Consider the following 26,381-nt stretch of genomic DNA (forward strand, 5'->3'; position numbering starts at 1 on the left):
ATATCAACTGTGATGAGACTAGGGGGAGGGTGAAGGGTTAATACCATATCAACTGTGATGAGACTAGAGGGAGGGTGAAGGGTTAATACCATATCAACTGTGATGAGACTAGGGGGAGGGTGAAGGGTTAATACCATATCAACTGTGTGGACAGTATGAGGATCCAATAGGATGTTTTGTTAACACTTTCCATCAGCGATAGAAGTTCTATAAACTGGAAGCATTTATAATGCAGTATGAATAAGCGCTTGAGTGACAGCTTCACCAAAGTGTTTCATGCCGAATAAAACAGAATAGCTACATGTATGCTGTTCTTTTTTGTTGCACTGCACATTTCAGCAGATAATGACAGTTATGTGACCATAATGCCATCTTACCTGTGGGTACCCATCCTTTAACTAGGAATGAGACAGACCAAACAAACAAAAACACACCATGGATGAAATAAAAAAAACTGAACAGAGTAGCATTGACAATAGTAAATATCATTTACTTGACCAAGAATGTTTGTGTGTGTGAATTGCAGCACCAAATAACTAATTGACGCATATGAAGCATCATTACAATGAATAGCAGCACAATTATAGCACAAATATATTGGCCATAATCTATGGATGACTCATAGGCGGGCTTGTTCAAATACTTTTTCAGAATGCAACCTTCCTTTTTTGTCACCCTTGAGACAATCACTGATCATTATGTAATTTGACAAGTGAAAGCAAGGTTACTATCCCTATTGCTTTCACTTACAGTGGGGCAAAAAAGTATTTAGTCAGCCACCAATTGTGCAAGTTCTCCCACTTCAAAAGATGAGAGAGGCCTGTCATTTTCATCATAGGTACACGTCAACTATGACAGACAAAATGAGAAAAAAAATCCAGAAAATCACATTGCAAATTATGGTAGAAAATAAGTATTTGGTCACCTACAAACAAGCAAGATTTCTGGCTCTCACAGACCTGTAACTTCTTCTTTAAGAGGCTCCTCTGTCCTCCACTCGTTACCTGTATTAATGGCACCTGTTTGAACTTGTTATCAATATAAAAGACACCTGTCCACAACCTCAAACAGTCACACTCCAAACTCCACTATGGCCAAGACCAAAGAGCTGTCAAAGGACGCCAGAAACAAAATTGTAGACCTGCACCAGGCTGGGAAGACTGAATCTGCAATAGGTAAGCAGCTTGGTTTGAAGAAATCAACTGTGGGAGCAATTATTAGGAAATGGAAGACATACAAGACCACTGATAATCTCCCTCGATCTGGGGCTCCACGGAAGATTATCACAAGAACGGTGAGCAAAAATCCCAGAACCACACGGGGGGACCTAGTGAATGACCTGCAGAGAGCTGGGACCAAAGTAACAAAGCCTACCATCAGTAACACACTACGCTGCCAGGGACTCACATCCTGCAGTGCCAGACGTGTCCCCCTGCTTAAGCCAGTACATGTCCAGGCCCGTCTGAAGTTTGCTAGAGAGCATTTGGATGATCCAGAAGAGGATTGGGAGAATGCCATATGGTCGGATGAAACCAAAATATAACTTTTTGGTAAAAACTCAACTCGTCGTGTTTGGAGGACAAAGAATGCTGAGTTGCATCCAAAGAACACCATACCTACTGTGAAGCATGGGGGTGGAAACATCATGCTTTGGGGCTGTTTTTCTGCAAAGGGACCAGGACGACTGATCCGTGTAAAGGAAAGAATGAATGGGGCCATGTATCGTGAAATTTTGAGTGAAAACCTCCTTCCATCAGCAAGGGCATTGAAGATGAAACGTGGCTGGATCTTTCAGCATGACAATGATCCCAAACACACCGCCCGGGCAACAAAGGAGTGGCTTCGTAAGAAGCATTTCAAGGTCCTGGAGTGGCCTAGCCAGTCTCCAGATCTCAACCCCATAGAAAATCTTTGGAGGGAGTTGAAAGTCTGTGTTGCCCAGCAACAGCCCCAAAACATCACTGCTCTAGAGGAGATCTGCATGGAGGAATGGGCCAAAATACCAGCAACAGTGTGTGAAAACCTTGTGAAGACTTACAGAAAATGTTTGACCTGTGTCATTGCCAACAAAGGGTATATAACAAAGTATTGAGATAAACTTTTGTTATTGACCAAATATTTATTTTCCACCATTTTCTCGTTTTGTCTGTCATAGTTGAAGTGTACCTATGATGAAAATTACAGGCCTCTCTCATCTTTTTAAGTGGGAGAACTTGCACAATTGGTGGCTGACTAAATACTTTTTTGCCCCACTGTACCTCAACAAGGAAGGAAAAAAATAAGGGATACTTTGGGATTTTGGCAACGAGGCCCTTTATCTACTTCCCCAGAATCAGGTCAACTGGTAGATACCATTTTTATGTCTCTGTGTCAAGTATGAAAAAATCCTGAAGTATCCTTCTAAGGCCAAAAAGGAAGAAAGAAGGGAAGAAAGAAAGGAATTAAGGTAGGAAGGAAGGAATTTAGGAAGGAATGAAGGAAGGAAGGTAGGAAGGAATGAAGAAAGGCAGAACGGAAGAAAGGATGCATCTTTAAAGTATTTGAACAGGGTCTGTGTCCATTCTGTCTTACCTCAGAGGAGGAGAACATGTGAGACTCTGTACGGTAGATGCCTATAGGAATCTCAGCACTGGAGGAACACAGCTTCTGGAACAACCTGCCATATGTCCTGATCCACAGGTCCTCCTCTGTCACCTTCATCTGGGGAAGAGCAGGGAAGTAGACACATTCAGTCCACACACACACACACACACACACACACACACACACACACACACACACACACACACACACACACACACACACACACACACACACACACACCCACACACACACACACACACACACACACACACACACACACACACACACACACACACATCCTAACATACTGTAGATATCCATACTTACTGCACACAGGTAACCCGACCCTGGCGTGGTGTCCAGGCCTAGTAGAAGTCTTGCTATGGGAATCATATAGTCCTTCACAAATGACTGTAAAAACAAGAGAATGCATTAACAAACAGGAGGAACCATACACTGAAAATACACATTTCTAGTCCCAGAGGAAACATTATAGAGTAGTGAATGATCACATAGCTCTTAAACATACGGTAGATCTCTCTCTCTCTCTCTCTCTATTTTTCTGGGAGAGACTAAGCTGACCATAGACCTGTGCCTAAGGGAGAGACTAAGCTGACCATAGACCTGTGCCTAAGGGAGAGACTAAGCTGACCATAGACCTGTGCCTAAGGGAGAGACTAAGCTGATCATAGATCTGTGCCTAAGGGAGAGACTAAGCTGATCATAGACCTGTGCCTAAGAGAGAGACTAAGCCGATCATAGATCTGTGCCTAAGGGAGAGACTAAGCCGATCATAGATCTGTGCCTAAGGGAGAGACTAAGCCGATCATAGATCTGTGCCTAAGGGAGAGACTAAGCTGACCATAGACCTGTGCCTAAGGGAGAGACTAAGCTGACCATAGATCTGTGCATAAGGGAGAGACTAAGCTGATCATAGATCTGTGCCTAAGGGAGAGACTAAGCTGATCATAGATCTGTGCCTAAGGGAGAGACTAAGCTGATTATAGATCTGTGCCTATGGGAGAGACTAAGCTGATTATAGATCTGTGCCTACGGGAGAGACTAAGCTGATCAAACAGTCCATTTACACTCTGCTGGCTGAGACAAGGTGATACACTGCGGATAAACTCCCTAGCTATGTCCCAAATGGTATCCTATTCCCTACATATTCAGAAATGTCTAAGGTCCCTATAGGCCCTGGTCAAACGTAATGCACTACATATGGAAAAGGTTGCTATTTGGGATATAACCCCTAATACCCACCTGGTAGAGCAGCGTATCCAGCATACTGATACTGAACACTCTGCCTGCAGCGAACGGCAGACGGAACATGAAGGCCAGGTTGGAACCCTTATCACGCTCTATCTGTAAGGGGGAGAGGGAGGAGAGAGCAGAGAAAGAGAGGGAGGGAAGGAGAGAGAAAGGGAGGGAGAAGAGAGAGAAAGGGAGGGAGAAGAGAGAGAGAGTGGGAGGATAGAGCAGATAGGGGAGAGGGAGGAGATAGAGGGGGAGGGAGGGGGAAGAGAGGAGAGAGAGGGGAGAGGGAGGAGATAGAGAATGAGAGAAAGAGGGAAGGGAGAGAGAGCACATGAAATGTCATCAACTGGCTTGTTAACCCAGTCCAGAGCTTTATATCTTCATGTCTGAGTCTGTGTAACAGAGTTCACCTCCCACATGACATCCACACAGACAGAGAGTCAGTAACGAGGGCTGAAACCTGAGATCTAAAGATGGAGGAGTTACATGCCCCCACGCTGAACTCACCTTCTCTAGTTTGGAGAGAGCCAGAGAGTAGCAGTCCTTAGCTCTGAACTGCATAAATCTCATGTTGGAGGGGTGGGTCAGCTCAGTGATGATACTAAGACTGGGGAACAGCCTGGAGGGATAGATGGGTAGATAGAGAGGGAGAGGGTGGAGGGAGAGGGTGGAGGAAGAGAAGAGAGAGAGAGAGAGAGAGAGAGAGAGACAGAGAGAGAGAGAGAGAGAGAGAGAGAGTAGGAAGGAAGGAAGGAGTCAAAGAGATTCCATGCTTTGGGCTCACGGGTAAGTACCAATCTAGCAGTGATGCATGGTTTCAGTTTTGGGATGTTGAATGAAACTTTTCTACCATGATAGATGCTCTGACAGATGCTGTTTAATATAGTTTCACCCAATGGTTTATTCATTTTACTTTCATGAAAAACAACTACATCTAACACTTTCATCTGACTGTCATCTAACACCTTCATCTGACACTTCATCTGACACTTCCATCTGACTGTCATCTAACACTTTCATCTGACTGTCATCTGACACTTTCATCGGACCGTCATCTGACTGTCATCTGACTGTCATCTAACACTTTCATCTGACTGTCATCTAACACTTTCATCTGACTCTCATCTAACACTTTCATCTGACTGTCATCTAACACTTTCATCTGACTGTCATCTAACACTTTCATCTGACTCTCATCTAACACTTTCATCTGACTGTCATCTAACACTTCATCTGACACTTCCATCTGACTGTCATCTGACTGTCATCTGACTCTCATCTAACACCTTCAACTGACACTTCATCTGACACTTCCATCTGACTGTCATCTGATTGTCATCTAACACCTTCATATGACACTTCATCTGACACTTCCATCTGACTGTCATCTGACTTTCATCTGACTGTCATCTGACTCTCATCTAACAATTTCATCTGACTGTCATCTGACTGTCATCTGACTTTCATCTAACTTCATTATGACATGAAATAAAAAATAAAAACTTTGATCTGAATTTCATGTGACTTTCATCTGAGACTTTCATCTGATACTTTCATCTGAATTTCTTTTGAATTTCCAGTGTGTATTTAATTGTTTTATGTCAGTTCCATGCTTGAAAAATGAATTTCCCTCTTGAATTTTAAAGACAGAGTATTTATAATGATTTACTATACTGTAAGCAGTCCACACTGTGCCGTAATAGGTTACTTGAAATGAAGACCATCAACCAATCTGTGTGCAGCGCATTTACTGTATATCATTAAACATAGAAGCAGGCATCTCACAGCATACCTGAACATGGTCTGTACGTTGACTATGGTTTTGGCATCTGCCATATAGTCTTCCTCAGCACTCATGGTGCTCTCCTTGTCCACCACCACCAGGTTATCAGCATAGATGATGCCACACTGCAGAAGATTGTCCAGGCTGCCACAAAGAGAACCCATCATAACAAAACACATTGTGACAAGCTGCCACAAAGAGAACCCAACACAATATATCATATTATGACATTCATGACTTTTACCTGACCTATAATGTGTCATAAATGACACTCGTTAATTGCAAATCCCCTGGATAGTAATGATATGTGACATAATATACAGTGCATTCGGAAAGTATTCAGAACCCTTGACTTTTTCCACATTTTGTTACGTTACAGCCTTATTCTAAAATGGATGAAATAAAAATAATTCTCATCAATCTACACACAATACCGCTTAACATAAATAGAAAGTGAAAAAAGGTTTTGGACATCCTGTTTCCATTGATCATCCTTGAGATGCACACAGCCAAGACAACGCAGGAGTGGCTTTGGGACAAGTCTCTTAATGTCCTTGAGTGGCCCTGCCAGAGCCCGGACTTGAACCTGATCGAACATCTCTGGAGAGACCTGAAAATAGCGGTGCAGCGATGCTCCCCATCCAAACTGACAGAGCTTGAGAGGATCTGCAGAGAAGAATGGGAGAAACTCCCTAAATACTGGTGTGCCAAGCTTGTAGCATCATACCAAAGAAGACTCGAGGCTGTAATCGCTGCCAAAGGTGCTTCAACAAAGTACTGAGTAAAGGGTCTGAATACTTATGTAAATGTAATATTACATTTTTTTTATTTGGAATAAATTTGCAACAATTTGTGTTTTTGCTTTGTCATTAGGGGATATTGTGTGGAGATTGATTCGGAAAAACAACAACTTTATCAATTTCAGAATAAGGCTGTAACGTATACTTTCCAAATGCACTGTATAGCTAATTAATGTGTAAATGAGGGGGGCACTGCATAATGTCATTGGGATGTCATTGGAATTGACCAGGGTCATTGGAATTCTGTGAAGTGGGGCGTTCCAGTAATGAAAGAGTAATGAACACCTACTTATCTATAGTTCCAGCCATGAAGTAGACCATTGGGAAACAGCAGATGGCTTCTAGGAAGTGGTTGTCAGGCCTGCAGGAATCACAACACTACATCAATAGGGTGTGGTAGAATTACAACATGTTAATCACATTACTTTCATATTAGAATGTATTCACATTAGTATTTTCAGAATGTCTGTTCTTCTGAGATGAGTCTCTGAGGCTTAACGCTGACAGTTGATTTACGATGCCTTGGTGATAAAACCTAAAGACTGCATTCCATTCCATGCTTAGTGTCTGTGTGCCTATCTGCCGGTACCAGGCAGAACCTCCCTCCAGTTTATTTCTCCCACATGGCAGATGAATACTGGACTTCATAAATTAAGGGAATGACCTAATGTCCTATGTTGCACTAGTATTTTTGTATAACCTGTAGAAACAAGTAGTAAATGACCTAGAGTTAGAAACCTGGTGCAATGTAAATCTGGCTGTCTATTGCATGAAAGCACAATGTACCTTTGTATAATTTCACAAATCTGTTGTTTGTCACATATTCAGGTGGATGTGTCTTAACCATAAAATTCTCTGGCTTAGTTCTGCTCGTAGAGTTCGCAGTGATTACCTTAAGGGTGGTTACCGACCAACTCCATTACTGCAGTAATGAAATAATATAGTTACATTGTTTTGAAGAAATCTAAAAGTCTCTCCTTTGATTCGAATAATTCCACGACAATTTGGCGACGAGGATAGGATGATAATCTTAATTTTGCTGTTTGTTCCCGGGGAAATCTAAGTTAACCGTGCTCGGGAGTTGCATTAGATGCAGCCCGGGGAAGCCATACTCCACTAGACGGAGCAGATCCGATCCCCACCTGGCTGGGAGCGTCAGCTGAATGGATACATAATTTTGAACAGAATTAGATTTAGGGTGAGACTGATTTCTTTAAATAATTGAACTCAAAAGTGCACAGAATTAATAGTACTAATTGAACATTAATTGAACATTGTTAATGTTGAGTGGGCACTTTAGGTGAAAATATCGAGTGGGCAAGAAAAAAATGTCACGTAGCTAATGATATATTTTTCTTGAAAGACATGTTACCCGTATTCTAGGTTGTGGGTAGGTTGGAAAAGAGAAGTATAGTCTCTTATTTACCTAGGTAGGAAGTGGGCAGTTAGGCGAAAAGGGTGTTCATTGTCTTTAAAGTATTCCTGAGGGACGTGGAGTAGGTTTGGAAAAGATAAATAGGTATCTTATTATGAACCCTAGGAATGTAGGCGCTCTTCAATTGAAGTTTATGAGAAATCCTGTTTGAAGAACAGGTGGCGCGTACCGGTGTGTTTGTATGATGTCTAGACATTGTATTTCGGCCAGTCTTTTAGGATGTGGTCCGGCCATTGTATCTCAGTGGGACCGATCCTTGCAGGTTTCCCAAATTTGGAAACCTTAGAGGTGTTGGATTCTGGGTAAACTTTGAACATTGAGATACTAAAGACTTGATAGATCTTGGAAACTAACAATGTCACTGAGGGAGAGAGGGTAATGTATAACGTTTACATTGTCAGGATATGTTATTGTTTGCCATCAGGGATACTCTGGGAGGAGAAGAGACACAGTCTGGTATCAATAACCATGACAGCCTTGAGTTGGGAAGGTGTGAGCACTTTGGGGTAGAGGTCAGGTTAGATGAAGTGAGGAAGAACAGATATCACTAAGGTTCTGTCTAGAAACAGAGATGCATTGGCTGTTCAGTTGTGGAGGAGGAGACTCAGACTAGGAGAAAGGGTTAAATATCAGTGCTTGTGTGAAATGTTTTTTTTTGTCTTCCCTTTGGGAAGAATTCAACTTTGTTAAGCTTCTCTAGTGTCCGTGAGTTATTTACTCTGAAAAATAAGAACCTAACAGAGGGAATTTATGATTCTGGAAAAATTGGTTATGGTAAAATGTTAATGTAATAGATTTGACATTCCAAATTTGGGCCTCGTTATAGAAGAAAATATTCCTGCAAGTTATACAAATATTGATTAAGTGTGTTTGGGAAAAGCATTGTGTGAATGTGTTATCAGTCTGAAGTTTGGATAATATTATACAAAATGTGTATAATAAACTGATTTAAATATGGATAATAAGTTTAGCTATGTAGCGTAATAGTTGGGTTCTGTACATCACTGCCCATCATAGAATATCACAGGGTGGTATTGAGAGCGGGATGTTATTTTATAAAGTAGAAGCAAGTCTATAGTTTCTGGGAGGCTAGACTTTGCCGTGGTTTCTGGGAGGTTAGAGACCCATTGAGGATCCCATGACACGCCGGGCAGCATCCGGGAAACTTGGGTTTGGGTTCCGCTGGGAGTAGAGCGATGAAGAGTCGTTGGAAACGCACATGAAGTGGTTAATTAATGTGAGTACTTAAGATTTCTAACGTTCTATATGGATTCTGTGAATATACGAAAATATAATGAATTTTATGTATGTGTAATCAATTACTAGAGAATTGATAAAGTAATAATTTGAATAATATTCATATAGTAACTTGCACACCCAAAACGTAGATGTACGTCACGTCAGGGGTGGGGGAAAAAATTTACGTTTTCTTAGTTGGTCCCTTTTATGGATCATTTGATAAATATGAGGTTTAAGCATTTCTGACTGTCTACAAAGTCTGGGCAATAGTCTCACAAAAGGATTGGCGTATGTCCACTTTTGGTTAAAATATGGGAAATTGACCCTAACCGATGTAACTATAAAACGCGTATGGCATTTTCTCCATCCGGGTGCTACATTTAAAATAAAACTGCCGATAAGGCCTGCTTTTTTAAATACATTTTTCACAGTATGAGAGGAGTTGCTATATTTATCGAATAAACCCTTTCCCCATAAAGTTACAGCGAATTAAGATGGAATCTTGACGTAACTTATAACATCGTACAAAGCCAAATCCGGGTTTCCATCAAACTAATTATCATTGCCGAGCTAATGTGATATAGTAAAGCAATTTAAATATGTCTCATGAGAAAAGATAATCCGCTTTTATTACAAGGCGCAAGATCTAGTTTTACATCAATGGATGTTGATTTAATTTATTTGACTGCTATGACGGTGAATAAATCCCCTTTGTGCATGTGAAAATCTCTGCGGTGAAACACTTGGAGGCTATTTTCTGGGAATTGTGTCATTATTATGTGCCAGATGTTAAGACTATAAACCATTACACTTGGGTTATTTCCGGGATTTCTTTGTCATTTCAATAGCATCGGGTCTATGGTATTGACTAAATATTAATATTAATACTATGGATATGAACTGCCAGATGTTAAGACTACAAACCATTATGCTTGGGTTATTTGTGGGATTTCTTTGTCATTTCAATTGCACTGGGTCTGTGGTATTGACAACATATTAATACCATGGATATGAATTGTATGTATGCTTGTCAACAACAGCAAATGTTTGTTTTATTACCTGTAGTCTAATCAGAATGCACTGTTACCTATATCTAATGCATTCTAATAATAGCAGATAGGCAATTGCAATAGAGCTGTAACCATGATCATAATTGATAACTAAACATGGGTATTAATTATTGCATGATAATAGGCTACAACAGCAATGTATTGATGTTGTGGGCAGAAAGAGGATCTAGAATTGTGAACTATTTGAGTTCCCTCCGAAAAGTATCTTTTTCCTTAAGGATTTTATAAATTCGGCGCATTACATGTTAATTTTAAATCTTGGACATTTAATAAGTGTGAAGCCGAAAGGGAAGAGAAAGTTGTCAAGTTTGTTATCAACTTACAATAGAGATAAACGCAGAACGTTGTTTGAGACTGGTTTATTTAAAAAGAAATATATATATAATATACTGGTAAGAATAGAAGAGTTTCACAGTTTTAGTCCGCAGGTGTAAGCGACTGGTGCTCGCTGAACTCGAGCAGGCTGTAAGGGACGAAGTGGGTTAATTTGGTGTGGAGATATGACTAAGTTGAATGCAGAGATGTTCTTTGAAAATGTCAAATTATTATTACTCAATTCTATAGTTTGGGTAACACCAGTGATTTAAGAGAACAGTTAATGTATTTTAAAACGATAATCTGTTTACATTACGTAGAACAGTGTCAAGTAATTGAAGTGGATTGCAGTTAGATTTGACTATTATGCTGATAAGATATCACCAACTTTTTGAAGGTTCTAGATTTGTTAAACAACAGGTTTATATTTTACTACATCAATGCAACAGGTTGCAATGATAAGATTACCTAAAAGGGGTTCTGGGTTTGTTTATTTTAGAAGGTGTTTATTCTGCTTAAAGGGACACTGTATCATCTGATGTGTTTTAAGTTTACCCTATGGTTTGCAAATACCCACACACAGCACACTTGTTATGACTATTTGTTAGTGGTGTTAATACAGTGTTTGACTTATTGTGTGGGGTTATTTCATTTGGTTTAGTGGGTTTTTCACGGGTTACACAGACTGCACCTTAAAAGGGGCACACACAGAACTTTCTTAAGTTTTTGTTTTGTAAGTTTAATTCAATCGGTGTATTATTTTGATAATAAATGTACTGATGAAACGTACTGTAATCCTGGGATATGAAATATATGACTGTTTTTCAATAATTAGTCTAAAATAGAAAGAAACACTTAATCGAAGGGTTTGTATGACCTCTGACCTCTGACTTTCTAGTGTGGTTTGATCGCCCTCACTGGAAAGCTGAGAGACATTGGATGATGATTTAAAGGTCATTTGTAATACTGATAATTATGGAAAAGTTTATAATTAATAGTTATATGTGTGCTTCAGACCACTAGAAGGATAGACCTCTCTCTAGTCTATTTTTCTATTACTTGAATCAAGTATGGGTACAATTTATTATTTATGGAGTTATTAACTTCTATGGGCTACGTGGGACGCTAGCGGGACACAGCCAGTGAAATATCAGGGCGGCAAATTCAAAAACAACAAAATGTCATAATTCAACTTTCTCAAACATACAACTATTTTACACCATTTTAAAGATACACTTCTCCTTGATGTAACCACATTGTCCGATTTCAAAAAGGCTTTACAACGAAAGCAAAACATTAGATTATGTTAGGAGAGTACATAGACAAAAATAATCACACAGCCATTTTCCAAGCAAGGACATGTGTCAATAAAACCCAAAACACAGCTAAATGAAGCACTAACCTTTGATGATCTTCATCAGATGACACTCCTAGGACATGTTACACATGTTACACAATACATTTATGTTTTGTTCGATAAACTTCATATTTATATCCAAAAACAGCATTTTACATTGGCGCATGATGTTCAGAAAATGTATTCCCACCAAAACGGCCGGTGAATGTGTACATCAATTTACAAAAATACTCATCATAAACGTTGACAAAATATATAACAATTATTTAAAGAATTATAGATAGACTACTCCTGGATGCAACCGCTTTGTCAGATTTTAAAATAGCTTTACGGAGAAAGCACATTTTTCAATATTCTGAGTACATAGCTCAGCCATCACAGAGAGCTATACAGACACCCGCCAAGTTCGGGGCAACCTAAACTCAGAATTAGTATTAGAAATATTCTCTTACCTTTTCTGATCTTTGTCAGAATGCACTTCCAGGACTGCTACTTCCACAAGAAATGTTGTTTTTGTTCGAAATAATACATATTGATGTCTAAATACCTCCGTTTTGTTCGTGCGTTCAGAGCACTATCCAAAGGCATAACGCGCGAGCGTGGTACCAGAGACGAAAAGTCAAAATGTTCCATCACCGTACTTAGAAACATGTCAAACGCTGTTTAAAATCAATCTCTATGGTATTTTTAACGTAAAATTGCGATAATTTTCCAACCGGACAATAGCGTATTCATTCAAGGAGAAAAAGAAGGAACAGCGCGCTCGCGTGACCGCGCATATCCAATCCCTTTGTCCACAGGCAGTCCACTCAGTAACTGAGCTCCTATTATCTGCCCAGTAACAGGAGAAGGCTGAAACAACTTTCTGAAGGCTTTTGACAGCCAATGGAAGCCTTAGGAAGTGCAATGTAACCCCACAGATACTGTAGTTTCGAAAGGGACTAGAAAGAAGAACTACAATTCTCAGATCCTCCACTTCCTGGTTGACTTTTTCTCATGTTTTTGCCTGCCATATGAGTTCTGTTATACACACAGACACCATTCAAACAGTTTTAGAAACGTCAGAGTGTTTTCTATCCAAATCTACTAATAAAATGCATATTCTTGTTTCTGGGCCAGAGTAGTAACCTGTTTAAATTGGGTACGTTTTTCATCCGGCCGTGAAAATACTGCCCCCTAGCCCAGACAGGTTAACGATAGTGATTCTAACTCAATTTGTTATTTTACATTGTTTGATTTTTATTTAACCAGCAGTGGTGTTGTTTGTTTTACACATTAATCACGCTGTGAGTCGTGTCAAAATGGGGGAATTACCAGTCCTCCAAAGGTTTTTGTATTGAAGTTTATACACCTCCAGTGATATGTAGGATTGCATGGAGTGATATATGAAGGAGTATATTGTTGTGTTATTTGTGCTGTTTTGTTAGATACAAATCTCACCAGATTGGGTCTGCTTGATGATCGAGATTAGCAGTCTAACTTTCTGATCCTGTGACTCTGCAATGAGGTCGACAGTGTGATAGGGGAGTATAAGCCAATTTGAAATACAGAATGTTTAGGTTTTTGTTTTAGAAACTTTTGTTTTAGAAATTTGTATTAAGAATAATTGGTAAAAGTAATAACTTGTCATACAGTCAATGCTTGTCTGGATTTCCTGAATCAGACATGCCCTGAACTAAACTGTTTTTCTGATCTGTCCTCTCTTGAGGTTATAGTGACTACAGATAGTGTCTTGATGCAAGGCAGGGATAATTCGGCCAAGAACGATGTGAACCTCAAAACCCCCTCTGACCGGCTGAAGAAAATGGCATTCAATACGGCCCTGTCCGCACCACTCTTACCGAGAGACCTGAGTCAGTGTCAGCAACCTGTACACTGCATCCAATCGAAGCTATCAACTGCTTTTTCTCTCAGGCCTTTTCTCCCAGGAGTGTGACAGGAGTCCACGTGGAGTGAAGATGGAGAGAGATCTGTTCCAAACTTCTCTCATGTTGCTGGTATACTGGTTGGAAAATGGACAAGACATAACTGGAGGGGTGCTCTCATCTTATCTACGAACATAGACAGGGCTCTAACTCCTCTAGCTCCACAATGAAATAGGGTGCAGGCCAGGCAGCAGGCTGTTAGCCAGCCTGCCAGCTTAGTGGAGTCTGCCACTAGCACAGTCAGCGTAGTCCGCTCAGCTTTCCCCATTGAGACCGTGTCTGTGCCTCGATCTAGGTTGGGCAAAATTAAAAATGGCGGTGTTCGCTTTAGCAATCTCACTAGTATAAAGACCTCCTCCATTCCTGCCATTATTGAAAGAGATTGTGATACCTCACATCTCAAAATTGGGTTACTTAATGTTAGATCCCTCACTTCCAAGGCAGTTATAGTCAATGAACTAATCACTGATCATAATCTTGATGTGATTGGCCTGACTGAAACATGGCTTAAGCCTGATGAATTTACTGTGTTAAATGAGGCCTCACCCCCTGGTTACACTAGTGACCATACCCCCCGTGCATCCGGCAAAGGCGGAAGTGTTGCTAACATTTACGATGGCAAATTTCAATTTACAAAAAAAAAAAACAATGACGTTTTCGTCTTTTGAGCTTCTAGTCATGAAATCTATGCAGCCTACTCACTCACTTTTTATAGCTACTGTTTACAGGCCTCCTGGGCCATATGCAGTGTTCCTCACTGAGTTCCCTGATTTCCTATCGGATCTTGTAGTCATAGCAGATAATATTCTAATTTTTGGTGACTTTAACATTCACATGGAAAAGTCCACAGACCCACTCCAAAAGGCTTTCGGACCCATCATTGACTCAGTGGGTTTTGTCCAACATGTCTCTGGACCTACTCACTGCCACAGTCATACTCTGGACCTAGTTTTGTCCCATGGAATAAATGTTGTGGATCTTAATGTTTTTCCTCAAAATCCTGGATTATCGGACCACCATTTTATTGCGTTTGCAATCGCAACAAATAATCTGCTCAGACTCCAACCAAGGAGCATTAAAAGTCATGCTATAAATTCTCAGACAACCCAAAGATTCCTTGATGCCCTTCCAGACTCCCTCTGCCTACCCAAGGACGTCAGAGGACAAAAATCAGTTAACCACCTAACCGAGGAACTCAATTTAACCTTGCGCAATACCCTAGATGCAGTTGCACCCCTAAAAATTTAAAACATCTGTCATAAGAAACTAGCTCCCTGGTATACAGAAAATACACGAGCTCTGAAGCAAGCTTCCAGAAAATTGGAACGGAAATGGCGCCACACCAAACTGGAAGTCTTCCGACTAGCTTGGAAAGACAGTACCGTGCAGTATCGAAGAGCCCTCACTGCTGCTCGATCATCCTATTTTTCCAACTTAATTGAGGAAAATAAGAACAATCCGAAATTTATTTTTGATACTGTCGCAAAGCTAACTAAAAAGCAGCCTTTGCAAATGGAGGATGGCTTTCACTTCAGCAGTAATACATTTATGAACTTCTTTGAGGAAAAAATCATGATCATTAGAAAGCAAATTACAGACTCCTCTTTAAATCTGGGTATTCCTCCAAAGCTCCATTGTCCTGAGTCTACACAACTCTGCCAGGACCTAGGATCAAGGGAGATACTAAAGTGTTTTAGTATTATATCTCTTGACACAATGATGAAAATAATCATGGCCTCCAAACCCTCAAGCTACATACTGGACCCCATTCCAACTAAACTACTGAAAGAGCTGCTTCCTGTGCTTGGCCCTCCTATGTTGAACATAATAAACGGCTCTCTATCCACCGGGTATGTACCAAGCTCACTAAAAGTGGCAGCAATAAAGCCTCTCTTGAAAAAGCCGAATCTTGACCCAGAAATTATAAAAAAAACTATCGGCCTATATCGAATCTTCCATTCCTCTCAAACATTTTAGAAAAAGCTGTTGCACAGCAACTCACTGCCTTCCTGAAGACAAACAATGTATACGAAACGCTTCAGTCTGGTTTTAGACCCCATCATAGCACTGAGACTGCACTTGTGAAGGTGGTAAATGACCTTTTAATGACGTCAGACCGAGGCTCTGCATCTGCCTCGTGCTCCTAGATCTTAGTGCCGCTTTTGATACCATCGATCACCACATTCTTTTGGAGAGATTGGAAACCCAAATTGGTCTACATGGACAAGTTCTGGCCTGGTTTAGATCTTTTCTGTCGGAAAGATATCAGTTTGTCTCTGTGAATGGTTTGTCCTCTGACAAATCACTTGTAAATTTCGGTGTTCCTCAAGGTTCCGTTTTAGGACCACTATTGTTTTCACTATATATTTTACCTCTTGGGGATGTCATTCGAAAACATAATGTTAAATTTCACTGCTATGCGGACGACACACAGCTGTACATTTCAATGAAACATGGTGAAGCCCCAAAATTGCCCTCGCTAGAAGCCTGTGTTTCAGACATAAAGAAGTGGATGGCTGCAAACTTTCTACTTTTAAACTCGGACAAAACAGAGATGCTTGTTCTAGGTCCCAAGAAACAAAGAGATCTTCTGTTGAATCTGACAATTAATCTGGATGGTTGTACAGTCGTCTCAAATAAAACTGTGAAGGACCTCGGCGTTACTCTGGACCCTGATCTCTCTTTTGAAGAACATATCAAGACTGTTTCAAGGACAGCTTTTTTCCATCTACGTAACATTGCAAAAATCAGAAATTTTCTGTCCAAAAGTGACGCAGAAAAATTAATCCATGCTTTTGTTACTTCTAGGCTGGACTACTGCAATGCTCTACTTTCCGGCTACCTGGATAAAGCACTAAATAAACTTCAGTTAGTGCTAAATACGGCTGCTAGAATCCTGACTAGAACCAAAAAATTTGATCATATTACTCCAGTGCTAGCCTCCCTACACTGGCTTCCTGTTAAGGCAAGGGCTGATTTCAAGGTTTTACTGCTAACCTACAAAGCATTACATGGGCTTGCTCCTACCTATCTTTCCGATTTGGTCCTGCCGTACATACCTACACGTACGCTACGGTCACAAGACGTAGGCCTCCTAATTGTCCCTAGAATTTCTAAGCAAATGGCTGGAGGTAGGGCTTTCTCCTATAGAGCTCCATTTTTATGGAATGGTCTGCCTACCAATGTGAGAGATGCAGACTCAGTCTCAACCTTTAAGTCTTTACTGAAGACTTATCTCTTCAGTAGGTCCTATGATTAAGTATAGTCTGGCCCAGGAGTGTGAAGGTGAACGGAAAGGCCGGAGCAACGAACCGCCCTTGCTGTCTCTGCCTTGCCGGTTCCCCTCTTTCCACTGGGATTCTCTGCCTCTAACCCTTTTACAGGGGCTGAGTCACTGGCTTACTGGTGTTCTTCCATGCCGTCCATGGGAGGGGTGCGTCACTTGAGTGGGTTGAGTCACTGACGTGGTCTTACTGTCTGGGTTGGCGCCCCCCCTTGGGTTGTGCCATGGCGGAGATCGTTGTGGGCTATACTCGGCGTTGTCTTAGGACGGTAAGTTGGTGGTTGGAGACATCCCTCTAGTGGTGTGGGGGCTGTGCTTTGGCAAAGTGGGTGGGGTTATATCCTGCCTGTTTGGCCCTGTCCGGGGGTATCATCGGATGGGGCCACAGTGTCTTCTGATCCCTCCTGTCTCAGCCTCCAGTATTTATGCTGCAGTAGTTTATGTGTCGGGGGGCTAGGGTCAGTCTGTTACATCTGGAGTATTTCTCTTGTCTTATCCGGTGTCCTGTGTGAATTTAAATATGCTCTCTCTAATTCTCTCTTTCTCTCTTTCTGTCTTTCTCTCGGAGGACCTGAGCCCTAGGACCATGCCTCAGGACTACCTGGTATGATGACTCCTTGCTGTCCCCAGTCCACCTGGCCGTGCTGCTGCTCCAGTTTCAACTGTTCAGCCTGCGGCTATGGAACCCTGACCTGTTCACCGGACGTGCTTGTTGCACCCTCGACAACTACTATGATTATTATTTGACCATGCTGGTCATTTATGAACATTTTAACATCTTGACCATGTTCTGTTATAATATCCACCCTGCACAGCCAGAAGAGGACTGGCCACCCCTCATAGCCTGGTTCCTCTCTAGGTTTCTTCCTAGGTTTTTGGCCTTTCTAGGGAGTTTTTCCTAGGGAGTTTTTCCTAGCCACCGTGCTTCTTTCACATGCATTGCTTGCTGTTTGTGGTTTTAGGCTGGGTTTCTGTACAGCACTTTGAGATATCAGCTGGTGTACGAAGGGCTATATAAATAAATTTGATTTGATTTGATTTGATAATGGCTGGTAGAGGTGGTGGTGGCCCAGGTGAGACATTGAGCTTGGGACATTATCTTGGGCCATCCACTTTGTAAAGCTATCTGAAGAAGAACATGAAGAGACGCCAGAAGATTGAATGCCGGTAAAGGAAGGGATTGGTCAACTGTGCTCGTAATTGATTTAGCCTTGTCCAAAATTGTTTATTTTGGGGTATCAAGTTGATTGTGGAGGTCTCTACACTGCTAAATTTATAGTAATTTAGAATAAGAATACATTGAGATACTGATCTGTAATTATAACCGTGATGAGAAAGTTGATACTAGAATTATGGATAATTATACTGTATGTTAATATAAATGTACATTCTGCCAGTGTTGATGTGTGTTAAGGTTTTAACTTTGAGTGATAGAACCAATGAGAATCACTGAAGCATTGTCATTCTAAATTTTGGTTGGATAATTCATTGAGTTTTGATTATGATTTGGAAGTTGAATGATTTTTTGAAAACTGACTAATTGATTTGAGTAAGTTTTTAGTATGATAATAACTATAAGTGGATTGTTTTTGATTGCTGTTTTACTAATTGTGACATGAGTAAAGAAGTTGTGTACTAAAGATGTTGACACTATTCTCAGCATGCCTTGGTGAATGGAGAGCGTGAACTCTGATCCTGAGAGTGAAACTGATCCTAATCTATTTGATTACATTTTTGATGATAATGATAATACTCAGGAACTATAGCAGGTTTATGCTAATGAGAAACATAGAGTCCACAGGCGTTGCCTTATAAATAGTGAGATCATGATGCTTGTCCTGGGTATGTTCATTAGGCACTAAACTGAATAAATTGTAATTAAACCAGGAGTCACTACCTGGATTTGTCCAACAATATATGCTAATTTTAGTTTCTACAGATGGTGTTATGGGGAAAGAAATAGTTATTTCCACTATGCAGACCAATAGGGGTGTGCTCAGTATCAACATAATGAGTGTGTTTCGTACTAATGGGAAGATGTACTCCGATTTAGATTGCTGAGAATTTCTTAATGATATTTTAATGTTTATATCATTCCCAATGAAGGATAATTTTATGCTAAGGTTGAAAAACTCAATGAACTAACGGATGGTAATTCACAATGGTAGTATACTAGTGCAAGGATTCTTTTTTTCCTATATATTTGAGTTAGAGGTTGTTTGATATTTTATTTTTATTCATGTATTTTTTTTAAAGTTGTAATTATCTTTTATGTTGAGACTAAGTCTCAAAATGGAGGAATGTGGTAGAATTACAACAATATGTTAATCACATTACTTTCATATTAGAATGTATTCATATTAGTATTTTCACAATGTCTGTTCTTCTGAAATGAGTCTCCGAGGCTTAACGCTGACAGTTGATTTACGATGCCTTGGTGATAAAACCTAAAGACTGCATTCCATTCCATGATTAGTGTCTGTGTGCCTGTCTGCCTGTGCCAGGCAGAACCTCCCTCCAGTTTATTTCTCCCACATGGCAGATGAATACTGGACTTCATAAATTAAGGGAAGGACCTAGTGTCCTATGTTGCATTAGTATGTTTGTATAACAAAGTAGTAAAACCTAGAGACAGAAACCTGGTGCAATGTAAATGTTGCATGAGAGCACAATGTACCTTTGTATAATTTCACAAATCTGTTGTTTGTCACATATTCAGGTGGATGTGTCTTAACTATGAAATGCTGTGGCATAGTTCTGCTCGTAGAGTTCTCAGTGATTACCTTAAGAGTGGTTACCGACCAACTCTACTGCAGTAATTCAATTATAAAGTTACGTTGTTTTGAAGAAATCTAAAAGTCTCTCTCCTTTGATTAGAATAATTCCATGACAAGGGACAGGACATAGACAACTGCAACCACACATAAAGTACAGTACATACATACTAATGGTTATTAGACTATTAGAAGCCTCAGCAAATTTTGCAGCCAAACATTTTCCTTTGGCTATGCATTAAATTACATAATGTCCTAAAATACTGTACATATGCAGCAAATATGTATTCTGTTAATAGTTTTTGGATTCTGCGACAAAATACTGCTTCCTGATAACGTCTCCAGATATGCAATATAGCCTGTTGCCATGGTAACTCCTCAGGCAGTAGGTAGCTGTATAGTGGGACTAGGATAGATACGCCGCCGACAGTGTGAAGTGTTAGTCTCTGCCCCAGACTATATGGGATTACAGAGCTCCATGGCTTTCTGTTTAGCTACACAAACTTCCCTGGAGAGTCCTCTGAAGTTACTGTAATGAAATCCACACTGAATTATTATAGGCAAAAACATAACACACAAACACACACCCCTGAAGCTTCCCGGAGCTCCATTTATCCAACAGAGAGGCACAGCCAGCGATATGAATAATGCAGAAATCATTTCTCATCCTGCAGCAGTTAAGTTAACTTCAGGATGCAGCTGTATAATCACCTGTCTCTCTCTACAATTACTTTATGTCATTAGATTTCATTAATCTTCATGCAGCCCAACACTAAATCTTGGCAAAACTTTATATTACAATAACCATCTGAGTGTAATGCACTTAAGTCCTATACCAAGTCCTATAACAAGTCATATACCACATCATATATATCAAGTCATATACCATGTCCTATACCAAGTCATATACCACATCCTATACCAAGTCCTACACCACATCATATACCAAGTCCTATACCAAGTCATATACCAAGTCCTATACCACATCATATACCAAGTCCTATACCAAGTCCTATACCACGTCATATACCTTTTAAAGTCATACCTTTTCAAGTCTTAAACAGTAAGCATAATGCATTATGAAAACATGTATAGGTGTTATTATGCATTTAGTCTGTTTAAATGCATTACACACAGGTGGATACATGATATGTTACCTAAAACCATTATATAGAGGCACACACCAGTCATGTGGTTGCTTATGGGGTAACCTCACCCTCAAGCTATTGCACCCAGTGCAGTCCAGTGCGTAAAACTACTTACGGGTAGTCTAATAGCAGGACGATAGGGTTGAGCTCTTTCCTGGGGCGGTAGTAGGCCCGCAGAGGGACGATGAAGTTATAGAGGCCGTTCCCTGCCATCTCTGCAGATACTATGATCAGCTTGTTCTTAAAACCATAGGCCTTGGCATCCTCAAAACTGTTGTGCCTGCAACCCTGGATGTGATGGAAAGTTAGGTAAAAGGTAATTATGTTTCAGGTTTGTTATAATGATTTAAATGTTTGTCAGTGTTACTGAGTGAAGTCTAAGGCAAGTTTTTTGTCCATAAACATATGATATTCCATGAACTATTGTGACAACACTAAACAGTTAGGCTTGTCTGCTGTATTCTATTATTCAAAGATACGTACACTTTCTATTCATACAGTCAAGTTTACAAAGAGGAGCTGAGGTACAATACAATTGTTTAGACATGGTGCAACCAACACAGCTCAACACAATATAATAAATTGTTTGCTGTCTTTGGAACAAGACTGTGTGGCTTAATAATTACTACATGAGAGAACAAAACCAAGTTCGTTTGTGCACAATAGACTTCATTACATCCTTGTCTCTATTCACCTTGTCCAGACGAAGGCAGCAGAACGAGGCTTTCTGGGGTAAGAGATGGCACAGGGTTGGAGAGCTGCCAATGTAGGGCGAGTTGGGAGGATATCCTTTCACAAAACTGAGGTGAAAAATTAAAATGAACAACAAATACACACACTTTCAGTCAGAGAGACTTTAGAAGAGGCAATGAACCAAAAACTTTAGCGACAAGGCAATCTATTGAATAATGTATCAATGTCAATCATTGACACCGTCTATTTGTCATTGTGTCATTGACACAGCTATTTGTCATTGTAAAGTATTGTACACATGTTGAAGGTTGACACAAAGGATTGACGGATTGTTACATACAGTATTGAGGCCGAGTGTAGCCTTTTCTCAAAGGCTTGTTTATCATGACCACACAGGGGCACTGTGGGACTTCAAGAGATAACTGTATGGCTCATGACAAGAACACATTATACAATTCTCTGTCTCTCTCTCTCTCTTCCAGGCAGCAGTCTGGCATACCACAGTGTGTTACTTATGTAACTGTTGTCTAAGGGCTTTAATGGTATGCATTGAAAGATGTAAAGAAAGGGAGAAAGAAATAGAGTGAGAGAGAGAAAATAAGAAAAGAAAGAAAGAAAGGATCCACTCTAACCCCTCCCACACATCTTCTCTTTCCTTTGGTGATGGAACAGATAGAGTAGCTGTGTGACTCAACATTGAGCTGAACAGACGTTATAAAAGCCGACTAGACATTATCATATTGACTGTCAGTTAATGAAAACAATAATTCTAGCTACAGCCCAGTCATAAGCCATGGCCTGTAGCGTAGAAACCATTGAGTCCTGATCCACCATTTCGGAAAGACTGCCCAAGCCCTTCCAACTTCCCTTTGCCCTCCTCTACATCTCTGATTGGACACTCACTCTGACACCGACGAGCTCTCCTCGTCTGATTGGTTGGTCTCGTCCTCTGATTGGTCACTGAGCAGGTCGCAGGGAAGGATGGAGGAGGAGTCAGCGATCTCCAAGACAGGGGCGATGCTGGGCCGTCTGCTTCCGGACCCGTTCTCTGTGGGCAGTGTTAGCTTGCTGCTGTCCTCTGGGGGGTCCGCCGGGTCCTGGAGGTCGATGGCTACCGTCCCTGAAAGAGGTGGTTAAATGGTTGGTAAGATAGTTGGTCGGTAAGACAATGGGGTGGTAGTGTGATGGGATTGGGCACCACTGATAGATAGATAGATTAGTTGTTGTAATAGTTTACAGAAACCTTAAGTTGATATACTATGATTTCCTATGAATACTCTATACTCCATAGTACAGTGTAAGCACATTTTATGTTGCCTTGCCTTATATGATTCATTATCTAATCATCTTTTTGTGTGAAATGAACCAGCACAGCTGACGTGCTAACTGCACTGTCATTGCTTCTGGTTGAATTAGTAAAGTCACTTAGTCTTTTGTCCTTGCCCAAAGCAGCACACTCATCCATCAAACTCATGCGTCCTCAATGCACTGATTTTTATTAGACTTTACAGACGAATGTCCTCAATGTTATCTATTCAACACTATCCGATCTACCCCCATCTAATTGAACATAAAGTACATGTATCCATATATGACAGCTGTACTATACAGTACCTGGACAAAGAGCAGTTGAATACGATATGTTTTTAATAGATTGTGTCAACTGAATGAATGTCCTTGAGGTTATTGTCCTCATGGTAAATTACATATTCTAAAGCCGTCCATCCATTTAGATGTGTCTACCTTGTATCTCATTTCTGAAAGGTTAAACATCGGGCATATCTTAATCTTGTTGTAATGGGAAGTAGCAGCATCAAACGCAAGTACAAGTACATTAAATGCATTTTTGATAAACAGAACTAAAACGATGCAAAACTATGTGCAAAAACCCTGCAAAGAACTGATTAACAGCAAATCACAGGAGGTTGGTGGCACCTTAATTGGGGAGGACGGGCTTGTGAGCGGAATAGGTGGAATGGCATCATATACGTCAAACACAAAGTTTGATGCCATTCCCTTGGCTCCGTTCCAGCCATTATTATGAGCCGTTCTCCCCTCAGCAGCGTCCACTGCAGCAAACACATTTACGGAAAACATCAAGCCTATACCAATACAACAGAACAACTGTGTTGACAGAAATCCTTCACCAACTACACTACGGTGTTGCTTTACAACAGGACAATGCAATAGTAGCAACATGCACAAACTTATCATACGAAGTGGCATGATCAACTTTCACACGTCGTAGTAAAACAACAACAACAAAAACAACAACAGCAGAAACCAAGTCGGCCCAGAAAAGAGAAAAAGCCAATAGAGTCAGACAAGAACACATGCATACAAAACAACCATCACCACCAACATGTCAATGGCAACATTGCACTGTGAAAGGTAGCATTGCACTGTGAAAGGTAGCATTGCACTGTGAAAGGTAGCATTGCACTGTGAAAGGTCGCATTGCACTGTGAAAGGTAGCGTTGCACTGTGAAAGGTAGCGTTGCACTGTGAAAGGTAGCATTGCACTGTGAAAGGTAGCATTGCACTGTGAAAGGTCGCATTGCACTGTGAAAGGTCGCATTGCACTGTGAAAGGTCGCATTGCACTGTGAAAGGTAGCATTGCACTGTGAAAGGTAGCATTGCACTGTGAAAGGTAGCATTGCATTGTGAAAGGTAGCATTGCACTGTGAAATGTAGCATTGCACTGTGAAAGGTGGCATTGCACTGTGAAAGGTAGCATTGCACTGTGAAAGGTAGCATTGCATTGTGAAAGGTAGCATTGCACTGTGAAAGGTGGCATTGCACTGTGAAAGGTAGCATTGCACTGTGAAAGGTAGCATTGCATTGTGAAAGGTAGCATTGCACTGTGAAATGTAGCATTGCATTGTGAAAGGTAACATTGCACTGTGAAATGTAGCATTGCACTGTGAAAGGTAGCATTGCATTGTGAAAGGTAGCATTGCACTGTGAAAGGTGGCATTGCACTGTGAAAGGTAGCATTGCATTGTGAAAGGTAGCATTGCACTGTGAAAGGTAGCATTGCATTGTGAAAGGTAGCATTGCACTGTGAAATGTAGCATTGCATTGTGAAAGGTAACATTGCACTGTGAAATGTAGCATTGCACTGTGAAAGGTAGCATTGCATTGTGAAAGGTAGCATTGCACTGTGAAAGGTAGCATTGCACTGTGAAAGGTAGCATTGCATTGTGAAAGGTAGCATTGCACTGTGAAATGTAGCATTGCATTGTGAAAGGTAGCATTGCATTGTGAAAGGTAGCATTGCACTGTGAAAGGTAGCGTTGCACTGTGAAAGGTAGCAATGCACTGTGAAAGGTCGCATTGCACTGTGAAAGTTAGCAAATACATAGCAGTGACAAGTGAAGAATCCCTCCTCGTCCCCATTCTCTCACCCCCTTGCATCACTGGGCTCACTCCTCTGATTTTCCCTCCCTCCGTCTGATCTTTATAAGACTCTGCCATTCCTCCTCCATCCCTCTATCATTCTGATCTTTATAAGACTATGCCATTCTCCCTCCCTCCCTCCCTCCCTCCCTCCCTCCCTCCCTCCCTCCCTCATCTTTATTACTCTGTCATTCTCTCTCTCTCCCTCCCTCTCTCCCTCCCTCCCTGATCTTTATAAGACTCTGCCATTCCTCTTCCCTCCCTTCCTCCCTGATCTTTATAAGACTCGGCCATTCTTCCTCACTCCCTACTCGACTCTCATCCTGCATTAGGTTCACCAGTGTTGGGGAAGCTACTCTGAAAATATAGTTTACCAAGCTACCAATTACTTTACACTGGAATAAGTTAAGTTACACTAAAGCTATCCTTAAGAAAAATAATCAACAATGTCATAGACTACAAATTGCAAGAACAGATCACTGTGTAGTCAGATGTCAACATAATGTGTGATTTAGCCTAAAAAACACAGAAAGTGAGAATTAGGCAGCCCTGATGGCAAAAAAATTAAGGAATTAGGCAGCCCCGATGCCAAACAAAGTTGTGTGTAGTTAAAATAGTTAGCTACACCACTACATGGCAAAACAAAGTATTAATTACTGAACAAAACACTACAAAGATTGGAATTTAGATAAACTACAACCAAGCTAGTGCAAAATGTACTGTAATTCAATTACTAGTTGTTACATTACATGTAGTTCATTACCTCCCAACACTGAGGCTCCCCCATCCCTCCTCCCTCTCACCTTCTCCCCTTTACTAAGTTATCCCTCCCTCCCTTCCCTTCCTTTCATTCCTCACCCATGCTGGCGATGATGCTGTGTACAGGCAGCCTGGAGGGGGCATCGTACAGCCCGGCCACTGGCAGGCCCTTGTTGTCCTTCTCCTCCTGTTTAAAGATGAAGGCGCTGTTCTCCTCCTTGGTGATGTTGATGTAGTAGCAGGTGTCTGGGGCGGCCATGATGTGGCGAGGACCAGGGTTCAGCAGGATGCTCTTGTTGTCCTCCCTCTTCACCCCGATCAGACACACACCATACCTGTGGGGAGATGGAGAACAGCCATCTGGTATGCTGTGCTTAGTGTAATCCAGTGGTGCACAACTCTGGTTCTAAAGGGCTTCTGGCTACAGGCTATGCCGGTTTGCCTTGGTTTGACAGAGAGTGATTAACCTCGAAGCCATGAACCAAGAGACAAATACCCAGGGAGCTAATCGAAACCCAAGAATATGCCACATATTTACAGATGTATCAATCAAGTGCTAG

The 26,381-nt window shown here is 41.0% G+C and overlaps 1 protein-coding gene across 4 annotated transcripts in view; it reads right to left on the reverse strand.

The window, feature by feature from the left end:
- LOC106579798 (potassium channel subfamily T member 1) overlaps positions 1–26,381 on the reverse strand; it is a 290,587-nt gene that overhangs the window by 10,328 nt on the left and 253,878 nt on the right. For 2 of the 4 annotated variants that reach the window (XM_082966142.1, XM_082966140.1), the window contains exons 19-29: positions 25,921–26,156; positions 22,566–22,782; positions 21,664–21,769; positions 21,085–21,257; positions 6,713–6,784; positions 5,633–5,767; positions 4,348–4,459; positions 3,847–3,948; positions 2,911–2,994; positions 2,572–2,700; positions 378–398 (exon numbers count right to left, since the gene is read on the reverse strand). In XM_082966142.1, the coding sequence (XP_082822268.1) occupies positions 378–398; positions 2,572–2,700; positions 2,911–2,994; positions 3,847–3,948; positions 4,348–4,459; positions 5,633–5,767; positions 6,713–6,784; positions 21,085–21,257; positions 21,664–21,769; positions 22,566–22,782; positions 25,921–26,156 (1,387 nt within the window). The remainder of the gene's footprint in view (positions 1–377; positions 399–2,571; positions 2,701–2,910; positions 2,995–3,846; positions 3,949–4,347; positions 4,460–5,632; positions 5,768–6,712; positions 6,785–21,084; positions 21,258–21,663; positions 21,770–22,565; positions 22,783–25,920; positions 26,157–26,381) is intronic. The other 2 variants (XM_082966143.1, XM_082966141.1) reach the window with 1 other exon arrangement.

Source organism: Salmo salar, chromosome 20, assembly GCF_965601325.2.
Source record: "Salmo salar chromosome 20, fSalSal1, whole genome shotgun sequence".
NCBI classification, from domain to species: Eukaryota; Metazoa; Chordata; class Actinopteri; order Salmoniformes; family Salmonidae; genus Salmo; species Salmo salar.